The sequence below is a fragment of the Aricia agestis genome, chromosome 1 (assembly GCF_905147365.1).
Source record: "Aricia agestis chromosome 1, ilAriAges1.1, whole genome shotgun sequence".
Taxonomy (NCBI): Eukaryota; Metazoa; Arthropoda; class Insecta; order Lepidoptera; family Lycaenidae; genus Aricia; species Aricia agestis.
Window position 1 is genome coordinate 4,958,312 of NC_056406.1, and position 13,004 is coordinate 4,971,315.

Genomic DNA, 13,004 nt, shown 5'->3' on the forward strand with positions numbered 1-13,004 from the left:
TATTAGTACTATTAGAGATGTTGATTCCTAGGCAGATGGGGGACCTACGTAGTTAGGTCGCGTTATGTCAAACCCAACCGAAAGATCACAAATTACATTGAATTGACATGACCCGACCAAATGACGACGACGCCTAGGAATCAATTTCCTCAATGGTACGTTTTACGCTTAAAAGATAAAAGAAGATCCATTCTGTATTTGCAAATAAAACATATCTAGTAATAAATAGGTTTTTATTTTCTGAATAAATTATTTGTACAGCTAATATGACTGCTTCCGAGCGAGGCGCTTGAAAGAAGATTTGTGAGCCATGTCCCGCCCGGCGCTATTCGCTGGGAAATTCTGAAAATAACATAATTAAATTAACTACTGTCAAATGAACAAGTGGTAAATTAGGAAATCAAGATGTATAGTATCATAATTATCATGCAGGCATTTTTAATTTAATAGCTACGGCAACGGCCAACGGCAAGCCGGTAAAGGGCTACAAAGACCTGTAATATCTATGGACGCTTCACACCACGTCAGTCTGGCTCTGTGGTAAGTACCTGAAGGACTTGTGTTACGGGTACCAGACAACGGAAATATATTTAATACTTTTATACTATGCATATATGGGCGAGGCCGCCAATTTTTGCTCCGCCCTTTGTATTTTAAAAAGTATTGTGTTTATCGTATGTTCGAAAACTGCTTCTAACGCAGAAAACAAAGCACTCAAGCATGCATTAGAATTATTTCGGTTCAAACAATACTCTAAAAATATATTTACAATTAAACATAAAAAAAGGTAAGAAAATAGCTTAAAATATACAATCCGCCTTGGAAGAGGTGCACCTTAACTGTCGCTGTAGCAGTAAGTATGGCAGATTTGAAGATAAATCGGATATGTTATGAATCCTTATATAAATGGCTATAAACCTCATCTAATTCTTATAGTATTTTAAGATAACTTTCTTTATAAACTTTTAAAATCAAATGAATCGTTAGAAACATCAATTTTACCCCACTTTTTAAACGTCACCAATAAAACCCATTTATTATTATCGTTCGGTGTTAGGGAAGGTAAAATCGGGAGGTGGCAACGCTGAGTTTTTACGTATTCTATGGAAAATCTCGTAATATCCGCCATTTCTCGACCCTCAGACGGGCTGTGTACACAGTTTTTTCAGTTTTTTCAGGAAGTTTTTTTGTGACACAAATGTAAGTATTACTGTTTCACATAAAACTATCAATGCATCATGTAAGTAGTCAAAAGGGCCATGTTTAGGGCTATAATACAAACCACATTGTGTATTATTTACAGAGATAAGATGATTTTCTCAACGCTACGGTAGCGTTGAGTAGGTAATTCGCTACCATTTTGGTGCTCCAACGTCACCAGCAGCTTAGATATTCGCCAATTCCTCAACGCTACCAAATAAAGGTATCCAATGGTTTTTCACTTTTTGTTATGCAATAATAACTAGAGGTAAAGTACTTAACTACATAAACTAGAGGTCGCCTAGTGGTCGACCTTAAATAATAATTTAAATTAATGGTTTGGATGCTATTAAGATTCCATTGTCGAAATATTGATATTTAGAATCATGGATTTCATTCGAAATTAATAAAGGGAATTAACAAGAGGACAGTTACTTTGTTATATGAATAAATACTTAGGTATGGAAGCTTTAGAAGAAAAAACCGGCCAAGTGCGTGTCGTGCCACGCGCAATATAGGGTTCCGTAGTACCGCTAGTTTTGGTAATTTTTGTATGGTCAATGAATGTACATTTGTAACGTGTTTTACACTACTAACCTTCCCTTTATTTCGCCCTTTTCGCTATATTTCGCCGAATACTTTTTTTTTAGTTGATCGACTATAACTCAAAAACTTATGAAGTCTTCTTAGCCGTGATAATTTTGCTTTTAAATTCAGTATATTTCCTACTCTCGTGAATTTTTTCACATTTCCAGAAGCAACCGTTTAGCTGGTAGAAGGGGGGGACACTGGACTCTAACGATTTTTTCCACTTTAAAACGTAATATTTCACAAACGGATCCCTAAATCGGAAAATGATCTGTGAATACTCATAATATTTTAAAAAAACCTATCCAACGACACCCCACACAATGGGCTGGACGCGAAAAATAATTGAATAATTGAATTATATATATGTCCCGTGGTCACGACGTTCCCCCTGAACGACTGGACCGATTTCACTATTTCTTTTTTTGATGTATTTGTTATTGTCTGGAGAAGAATAATATGATAGAAAAAAAATTAAAAATGCGCGGAAAATTAGATAATTAAAAAATTTCTACTCTAACTTTGGACAATAATAACATAACTAGCTGTTTGACCGAGCTTTGCTCGGTATCCGATGAAATGATTCCCGTCTGTCAAGAAAGTCATGACAGGCGGGAAATTTTTCTAAGGTAATCATGCTTATAAGGTGTATTTTTTTCTTTGTATTTTCACAGAGAACGCTTATTACATTTTATATATAACCTTGCACATTTTTATCTCGAATTAATAAAGTTCTCATATTTTTTTATCTCCTTTAAAAAATTTCCTGCCTGTCATGACTTTCTTGACAGACTATAAACAATAATATATAAACTTTTTTAATGTACAATTATGACATTTGACATAGAATTGACAGAATGCATTTTTTGTGTGACGGGATAGCGATGGACGTTGCCATGATGCCATACTTATTTAGTCACTTCAATAAAAGAATATGGGCGAAATCGGAAATAAAAACAACGTTTGCCGGGACAGCTAGTTTAATATAAATATTAAAAATAATATAGTATTGTTTTGTACGAACACCTTAACAATTATTCGTCACTTTAAACGCTACTGTGACGCTACGCTACGCTTTTTTCTTCTGCGTCATATCAGCAAAAATTGGCGGCCTCACCCATATTTAAGATTTTTATTATATATGTCGTAGGATGATTTGATAAATCCGTGTTTTCGCGAAATCCCTAGAATTTTCGCGAAAATTCGATTTATCAAATCATCCTACGACATCGTAGGATGATTTGATAAATCGAATTTTCGCGAAAATTCTAGGGATTTCGCGAAAACACGGATTTATCAAATAATCCTACGACATATACATATATTTAATACACATCCATGACCCAGGAACATTGAAAACTTTTTGTTCCGTCAGCGGGATTCGAACCCGCGACCCCCGGCTTAAGCTACCAATAGCCCACCAACTGAACCACAGAGGTCGTCACGTCTGTGACGTCCACGATGACATTACGAGTATCGTGCCGTTTTAAGCCACAACAAATTTTAAAGCGACATAGTCGTTCTCAAAATAGTATCTGATATCTCCATCATAATTAAGTTCGCGTGAAAACAAAGGGTTTTCGTAGTCGGTTACCACTGTTGATCCTGGCGACACAGGAGATGCCACCACGAATCTGTGGTGGGCCAGTTGCGTGTTTTATAAAAAGACCTGCTTTTGAGTTTTTATGATAAGATTATTATTAATATCAATAAACTAATTAGTAAGTTATAGCTCACTGAATTATAATGCAATTTAAAGTGGCTTGTCGCGGATTTCTGGGAAAATATGCTCGTACAAATGAACGGTTGATTTGCGATATGGAGCCGGCGGAATAATAATTAGCCTAGCGCCAAACACTCCGCATGTAGCACCGTGATCATGGGTGTAGCGGGCGCGGGCGCTGACGCTGTAGCGGGTGTATATTTTACACTAAAATTAACTGGTTAAAATTCCTATGTATAAAATTCTGGCGTCGAAGTAATACTATCTGATACGGAAAAGGTTGTTTTGCCATATAAACAGAATGGTGCGCTATTTGTGTCACTTCAGGTGCAAAATATCTATGTTCGCAGAATTCCAAGACCACTCGCTAAGCACACAAAATTGTATCAGAATTGTTCCGGTCATTTTGGTCCTCTAAATCTTTTCAGCAACAAAAACCTCCGAAACATTAAATTATATATACCTATACAAACATCAACAAACTCAAGGGATATTTATTTGATTAAATATCTAAAAATCTATCAGGAATTTTTGAATACAGTTACTTGAAGCTTAGACTTTGTTAATGTGTATAAAGCAAGCGATTTAGTGGCATGCCATCAGTAACCCGCGTCGCCCGTGTCCATGTTCGTCTAAACCAATCTGCACGCTGCCACTGATGATTGCCTTGTCCGTGCGCCGGCTGGAAATATATTATCTAATCGTTTCACAATTCAATTAAACATACATTCCAATGTACCCTTGTTAATTAAAAAAAACTTGAGAGGTGTCAAGGGAACCCGGATGGGACGAAGTTACAAAAAAAAGAGAGAGAGAGAGAGACAGAGAGAGAAATATAGCATTTTTGCATTTTTATGCAACTATAGCATTTTTTCTCCAGTTGTAATATAAAATATACGTCCAGCAACTATGCAGTTTCGTCGCGGTTATTTAAATGCAAAATCTATGGTCCCATTGTGGCATGCAACAAATTGTGTTTTGAACTGCAAGTACAAAACTGGATTTTATACTTAGCAGCTTATCAACAGATACACATAAAACATAGAGTAGCTAGCAGCAGAGCCGCACAATGGATATAGAGTAGCGAAATACAGAGCAACATATCACAATATCGACGAAGGCCGAATCTGCCGTAAGTCTGATTTGTGGGCCGCCACTTGTTCGCAAGTATTATGGAGCGTCTACACGGTCGGTATCCATCTTTGTTTCCTCGGACACGGGACAAATGTGTAGCCTATGTGTGGAATGAGTATCAACAGGGTGTAACAAAACTAAACTAGGGTTTGTATGTGTCCCCTAAATAGAGTTCACTGTGAAAGTATTGAAAGAGCAATTACTTTTTTGTGATTTGTATATGGGTAAGCGTCCGAGCCTCATGAATTTTCTTATACGGAACAATGTATAGATATAGGTATGATGCGTTACACTATCGCACATTTAGCTGTTATTAGCACAATATTAGCTTACCCAGCTCACACAATTCGAGCGCAGCTTATTCACAAGCGATTTAATATTTGTGTTTCATAACGAATAGGTGTTTTGAATTAGTTTAATGATTTAGAGCACCACTGACACGTTTTAGTGACGATTTATTCACATTTAGACTATTATAACTGTTAGTTATGGGGATTAGTCCCCAGAGAACATTATAACTAACTTTTAAACGCTTTTGGATGGTAAGGTCCATTCATTTCTCTCAATCATTCATAGTTGAATTTAATGAAGGAATGGAGGTTCTCAGTTTTTAACTGTTCATTATGTTGTATATTGAATACGAAGCATATCGAGACACAAAGTGAGGTTAAGTTTTATCATCGGTCATAATTAACCTTAATAATATTTTTTCTTTTAAACACAAAATATATTTTATGGCGGACCAAATTTCACCATAATCCTGCATCGCGCTATTGTAAGTTTTCTAAGCGCGGCAGGGGCTTTGGCCTGGCCGAGCATACCAGCTCGCTCGGTCGGAAGACCTTCCTTTGTGACCACTGGCATGCAATTTAAGAAAACTCATATTATGCATGAATTATAAAGAACAAAATACCTATGTATTGTTTGGAAGTGCACTTTGCACACATCACATACTAAACTATTAAACTAGATACATGTCGTGAGAATGAAAAATGTTTGTCTTGTAGTTTGTATATCTGCATGGACCACTCACAATATTATTCTGAGACCTATGTAACATAAGAGAAAATTATTCGGATTCGGAATATAGCAGACCTACTTTATTTGGTCGGGTTATGCAGTCCAATGTTATTGACTGCCAGCTAGGCACAAAGACACAATCAGGCCAAATAACGTCGGTCCGCCATCCCCCTATGCATCAATTTATCTCAACAGTACGCTGTATCAAGAGATCTTTTCGATCACACGTGAAACTTTTTCCCCAAGTGCCTTTCAGTTTTCACGCATTTATCTAGGATCTCCGTATTTCCCGGAATGCATATCGCTGGGCGTTTTTCTAACTCCTATCCCGGTCCAATGCGCCTAAAAGCCCCTTTGGTGCTATCGGCGTGAAAGCCTCCCGCCAATCCCATTTCCCGTCGATAGTCGCCATATTTATTTCAGCCGCTATAAATTATGGCGCGAACGTGGCTATTCTAATTCCGTGTTCTAATTTTGAATTAACATAATTGGGGCGTATTTTGAAAATGGAAAATGCATCCTACTTTGAAATTAGGAAGCTAGAGTAATAACTGGATTTATAAATCGGTAATAACAGTAATAATATCTATGCAATTAATATTATCTATATATTAATACGTGAGCCAAAAACTTTGTATCCCTTTTGACCAAAACTGGGGAAACGTAGGTGAATGAAATTTTGCACAGTTATAGTTTATATCGTGAAGGAGTGCATCGAGCTAATATTATTTTGAAATTATGCTTTTATCATACATTTTTTTAACAAATAAAACATTACACACACTACAACACACACACTAGGAAAAATGACAGATTTTTGAGTGACAAGTGACTATACATACGAATTATACTCTTTTATTTATGGTTGAAGTCTGTTGACAACAAGGTAACAAATTGAAAATGAATTATAGTTTTTTTTTTTATTGAATCTGAGATACTATTAGACAATACTTACACGGCCAGTCTGAGATCAGCCGAGTCCCAGGGACAAGAGTTGAAAAAAATATGATAAAGTAGTAGTAGTCCTAATGTCGTTGAAACTAAGGTCGAATTTCGACCATTGGGCGATCTCTAGTAATATTAATTGCATAAATATTATTACTCGTATAAACGTTATCAACTTGTCACAAATCACAATAGTGATTATTCTAATCCGTCGTCGGATCGGTCGTCGGTATTTAAACTAGTGAGCCACGGAGGCTGCTTCAGAATACAATACCCAATCAAATCAAGAAATTATTCAAACCCATGCATACCAAACGATGATGTCTGTGAACTCAGTTATCAACATATCGATGGTACAGATGCCCTTAATAATTTATCCAGGGGCCATCCAAAACTACCTCGACTTACATCGGAACCACAAATAGAAGCCGGGTTGGTCATCGGCTACCCAAAATACTTAATGCAAACTTCTATAGCCCAGGAAATGGGCGTCGGTTTACGTTAGTTTACTTTGTCCAAGTTTTACACTTGATGATGAGTATGGTGGTTGGATATAATCCCATGGATTTTCACATAATATCAACAATTGTAGTTTGAAGAAAAGGATTTAACTAAGATACATTTTTAACATTCAATTAAAATAGTATCTTAGTTAAATACTTTTCTATTTGAAACTTGGTAATGAGTACAAAAGCCACAAACACTTAATCTGATAATATCTAAAACTTCTTGGTTTACATGAATTAACAACGCCGTGGCAAAAGTTTTGATATTACCTAATAATTGCGTAATATAATAATTATAATATTAATTAGGTACCTCAAAACTTTTCTAATTTAAAATCTTAATATCTTTAATGTTTCCAAGACTATTTGTTCTAACTTAGCTGCCAGTTTGAATAAGGTGAATGGTACGAAGTTCTTTGTAATTATTAGAGATTGCTTAATAGGTAAGTAAGTTAATTTATTAAGTAGCTTTCTAATTGCTATTCGCTTTCAAATTGCTGCCAAGTACCTCACAATCCAACTATTTAGGCCATTGTAACGAAAATCTCAAGTAATTCGTTCGTTCTTCGTTCAATAAGTAACTATGAAGTACTCTAAACATTGTTATAAATATAATAATTATGAATTAAGATTTAAGTTGAGTGGTCGAAATAAGTCATTTCTCAGGTAGCACTTAGACTACAAACTCAAATATCGTGCAGCAATTGACAGATTCTGAGGGAATCATCGACTGGCCCTCGATGCGGGGTCGTTGTGGGGGAATACGACCGGACGACCGGCCAATCGACCGATCGGCCAATCGATCTTTCGACCGGACCTACCGTCATGCCTCAGGATCTATAGAGACGATTGTTCTCAAGTCTCAACGTTATTAGTGTCGAAAGTTAGGAGTAATACTGTCGGGTCCCAAGTTTCATATCTCTAAAGTTTATGCCATCATTTTTGTATCGGACGGTATTTAAACGCAAAATAAAATGTATTCTGAAGTCAAGTTAGCCAATTAATTTACTAATAGGTATGTTTGCAATATTAAATGCCCTCAAGCTACAGACTTAAAGCAAATCTAGATATTACAAAGTTTTTTACTATTGTTTGAACGAACTACTCGACCGATTTTTATGAAATTTGGAAAAAAAGTAGACCACGGGAAGGAGATAGTTAGGACATAATAGTAGACATACTTTTATGCAGAAAACCGTACGGTTTCCGCGTAATTCCTCATTTACACGGGCAGAGCCACGCGGAACATCTAGTTAATACTAATAACACTTCAATTATCAATATTAACTGTCTACTTACAATGGGGTTCCGTCGTATAACGAGTGCGAGTCCCGCGCCGCGGCCGGGCCTGGCGCCCGCGCGGGGGGGGACTCGCCCCACCACGCAGCGTGCCGGCAGCTTTTCCACACTCTCCGAGCTTTCTTCGTCGGATGCTGGATATGTGGATAGTCATTATTAATTAGGAAGTAAGTAGATAGATATAGTAAAACTTTTACTCGTTTGGTAAAAATGCTTTGACATGTGAACCATCCGAATCTTTTTGTGGTGGCTTGACCTATATTATTTGATTCTGCTAAACCAGTCTGTCTGAAGACTGGGCTTGACAGAATATATTATAGCCCGATCAAATTATGAAGGCGACGTAGGTCCACCATCTGCCTAAGATTTAAAAGTGCTCGACAGCCCATAATGTTTAGTGCCCAACCGAAACAGTTTTTTTTAACCGAAACCAAAAAAACTTGCAGCGCTGCCTTGCCTACGATTTTGAATATTATTTCTTAATATTCAACAGCTCATTAAAATCAAAATAATTGTACATCAATATAAACCAACTTACAATAAGACGCATGGTCCGTATGTTTTAATATCCCGCGTAGCGGTCTGGTGGGTGTGGTGCTACGCGAGCTGCTACGGCTCGTAGCGCTGCTATGGCTGCTACGCCGGCCGCGCCACGCCCTGTCCGGCTCAGACTTGGACCGCCCACGGAACCTCTCCTTTAGAGACTTGCTGTGGACATCGCAGGACAATGTAAAAATTATAATGTAGATTCCACATACTAAAATATTACAGTAATCGAAAATCTTGACTTTCTACAGTGTAAAAGTCAATATTCTTATTGTAGTCAATGTTTAAATCGTAGGTATCATGTTTTTTTGAAAACAAATTTTTAAATTGGTCGTTACAGGCCACGACCTAAGGGCGGCAACGTCCAAAGCGAACGACAGCGTCCTATCATGGACCCTGTGGCCCTACTAATTACGTACATCGGCGGCGGAAAGAAAGCGTTCTACTCTCATAAAAAATACTAGCTATTTGACCGAACTTTGCTCGGTATTCGATAAAACACGAGAAAAATGACATTTTCTAAAAATGATTCCTAGCTAGATCGATTTATCCGAAACCCCCTATATACTAAATTTCATGAAAATCGTTGGAGCCGATTCCGAGATCCCAATTATATATATACAAGAATTGCTCGTTTAAAAATATAAGATATATTCGGCACTGAATATTACCAGTTACGATATTTTTTGTCTAACCATAATATACATAATGCGGCCTATATACTCAAATATTGCCTATAGAACCAGAAAATAATTTTGAAAATTGTATCATAAACGGCAAAAGTAATTAAAGATACGAAGAAAACCGAGAGATTAAAAAAAAATGTATAAAGTAGAAAGAAACTCAAGTGACGCCTGGCGATGACGACAAGCGGTGGCCATCCGCCCGTTACTAATTCCCTTTGACTAGCAGACGACAGACGCCACTCTGAGGAACTCTTATAGATATATCATAATAATTATTATATTTGACAACCTCTGTGGCTCAGTGGTGAGCGCGTTGGCAGCTCAAGCCGGGGGTCGCGGGTTCAAATCCCGCCGAAGGAACAAAAAAGTTTTCAAAAGTTCCTGGGTCATGGATGTGTATTAAATACGTGTATCATATAATAAAAATCTTAAATATATGTATAGTATAAAAGTATAAAATATATTTCCGTTGTCTGGTACCTGTAACACAAGTCCTTCAGGTACTTACCACGGGGCCAGACTGACGTGGTGTGAGGCGTCCATAGATATTATTATTATTATTATTATAATGTGTAATATCAATATATATATATATATAAAACTAGATGACACCCGCAACTCCGTTGCGCCAAAATTCGTTTATCGCGCAGGAACCGTACATATTCCGGGACAAAAACTATCCTATGTCCTTTCCTGGGACTCAAAGTATCTCAATACCAAATTTCAGCAAAATCGGTTCAGCGGTTTGGGCGTGAAGAGGAAACAGACAGACAGACAGACGTCTGTCTGTCTGTCTGTCTGTTTCCTCTCTCTCTGTTTCCTCTCCAGACAGACGTCTGTCTGTCAGTCTGTCACATTTTCGCATTTATAATATTATATGGATAGATTTAATAGTTATTCAGATTAATCTCATTTATTATTAACATTTAAAGGTTTAATATGTAACTTTTTCATAAGAACCAGACGGAATCTTTTTAAAGACGTTAAAAGAGAAGAGAGTCTTAAGTCTGCATTTTATTTTCTACATTGCGCCGGGCTTCGTTTAGATTTGAGGGATACGTATAGTTTTGACAGCATAAAACCAGCTATCCTAATAACTTGTTTGGGTACCTACCTAGTACCTACCTACCCAAAGTATCATGACAACTTTAGCTTACATGATACATCGGTTGAGCAGCATGAGAAGTAAGAGTTCAGAGAGTATGAAAGATAATAATTAATTATTATCTTCCATTCTGAAGTTTACTTCTCGAAGCATTTTCGTTTTTATAAAATTTTATAAGCCTGTACTCTCTGTTATGATGAGTTGGTACTTTTGTCTGAAACTGCGATGAGCTGGTGATGAGTCCAAGGTCTACCGTGACGATTTACAGTTTCTACTTACGACTTTTTCTTCTTGGAGTCTCTGTTGTACACACCCTCATCGTCGGAGTCCTTGTACACAAGGGATGGTACTTTACCCATTTTTATTTGATTTTACATTATTTTACAGAAACGTCTTATAATTTCATGTCAGTACGTCCAAAATACGTCAAAATCAAATCAATCAGCCATGGATAAAATTTTGACATGAAGTTTTGTCTCTGACTGTTTCACCTTTTTCCATAAAGTTAATATACCTAGCGGAATAGAGAAACAAAGGCCCGAGCAAGCGAGATGTCACTATCAGTAACTGCGTGGTAAAATGAGACGTGTGATACATGACAGCAGCACTCTTTTTTGACGTCCAGTCGGCACGTTGACAATTTAATCTCATAGAATTCATGTTCAATCATGCTTGTGTAAGTGTATACGTACATATATTTTTCACACAGATGAAAACCAATATCGGTTACGTTCGACAGCTCGAGATTGTTGCTCTATTGCATGGATAGGATATGGATATGGATAGGTATTGCAGCGTTTTTGGAAATTCTACCCCCAAGGGTGTGAAATTGGGGTTGAAAGTTTGAATGAAAGTCCGTCATTTCTTGAGTTAGAAACATGAAACTTTATTTTTGTGCTACTGATTAAAAATGAATGGATACAGCGTTTCTGGTAATTTTACCCACAAGCGGTGAAATTGGCGTAGAAAATTTCAATGAAAGTCCGTCATTTCTTGAGTTAGAAACATGAAAGTTTATTGACGTTTGCGTTTGATGTTTGCTTAAATAGGGTCCCGTTTTAACCTTTGTATAAGGAACCACAAAAAGGGGAAAATTATCGAACTTTGTTATTATATTATATTATTATGTTAAGGCGGACGAAGTCGCGGGCAACAGCTAGTATACTTATAAGTTATAAGAGAGTGCCGTTTGTGGGATCACAGACTGACAGGGGGCCACGGAAGATCAGTAGCCACGGCTTGCCGCGGTCGATGCCTGAGTGGATTACCCCTTTAAACATGCGGTGTGTGCATTGCACAGCCATAACCGAGTTTAATTTTAAGTAGGTAGTTAAATGTTGTATGCGTCATGTCAATTTACTTGAATTCCTTGTTTTATTGCTATTTAACTCTGGCTGCGTTCTGTCCCTTTCACATGTTTAATAAAGTTATTTTTATTTATTTATTTATTTATTCCGCTAGGTATATTAACTTTATGCCTTTTTCACTAATTGCTGTCGCACGTAGCAGTATATATAAATAAGTCTATGCACGCAGGTGTTTTAAAAAGGATCTGCACACCGCACAGCATTTTATTAATTTTTCTCAAATATTGCCATAGGGCTCCGCAAGGGCCTTGTTGTCCGCGACGTCCGCGACCGATACATAAATTGTTTTTACCATCGAACATCAGCAATGGAGACAATGAGAATGTGTGGGAAGATAAAGTAAACCACTCCCACGCCGACAGCCGAACACCTCGTGGGAGGTTATTATTACATAATATACTTTTTTTTTATGTAATAAGGGGGCAAACGAGCAAACGGGTCACCTGATGGAAAGCAACTTCCGTCGCCCATGGACACTCGCAGCATCAGAAGAGCTGCAAGTGCGTTGCCGGCCTTTTAAGAAGGAATAGGGTAACAGGGGAGGGTAGGGAAGGGAATAGGGTAGGGTTTAGGGGATTGGGCCTCCGGTAAACTCACTCACTCGGCGAAACACAGTGCAAGCGCTGTTTCACGCCTGTTTTCTGTGAGAACGTGTTATTTATCCGGCCGAGCCGGCCCATATGTGCCGAAGCATGGCTCTCCCACGTATAAAATACTACTATTTTAGTTTTCGTTAAACTACTCTAAGCCTAGGTCTAAGTCCTAATCCTAGATTGATAAAGGCTGCGAGGGCTATCGTGAACCTATTGCGAGTTACTCGAAAAAAATTGAGTTATTTTTATCCGACAAATGATTGGAAAAAAATTACATACTTACTTATTTATC

General features: G+C 37.5%; 1 protein-coding gene across 1 annotated transcript; it reads right to left on the reverse strand.

Moving 5' to 3' along the window:
- Positions 1-219: 219 nt before the first annotated feature.
- On the reverse strand, positions 220-11,165 carry LOC121735529. The gene is made up of 4 exons (XM_042126744.1): positions 11,032-11,165; positions 8,954-9,123; positions 8,416-8,549; positions 220-342 (listed from the first exon to the last, which is right to left on the reverse strand). The coding sequence occupies exons 1-4, from the start codon at positions 11,109-11,111 to the stop codon at positions 262-264; spliced, it is 465 nt and encodes a 154-aa protein (XP_041982678.1). The 5' UTR covers positions 11,112-11,165; the 3' UTR covers positions 220-261.
- Between the last annotated feature and the right edge of the window lie 1,839 nt (positions 11,166-13,004).

Bases quoted from the DNA above. Each gene is read 5' to 3' on its own strand.
- LOC121735529 (XM_042126744.1), bottom strand. From the start codon at position 11,111: ATGGGTAAAGTACCATCCCTTGTGTACAAGGACTCCGACGATGAGGGT. The intron at 8,550-8,953 runs GTAAGTTGGTTT...CCACATATCCAG, and splicing joins TACGGACCATGCGTCTTATT to CATCCGACGAAGAAAGCTCG. The intron at 343-8,415 runs GTAAGTAGACAG...TGTTATTTTCAG, and splicing joins TTATACGACGGAACCCCATT to AATTTCCCAGCGAATAGCGC.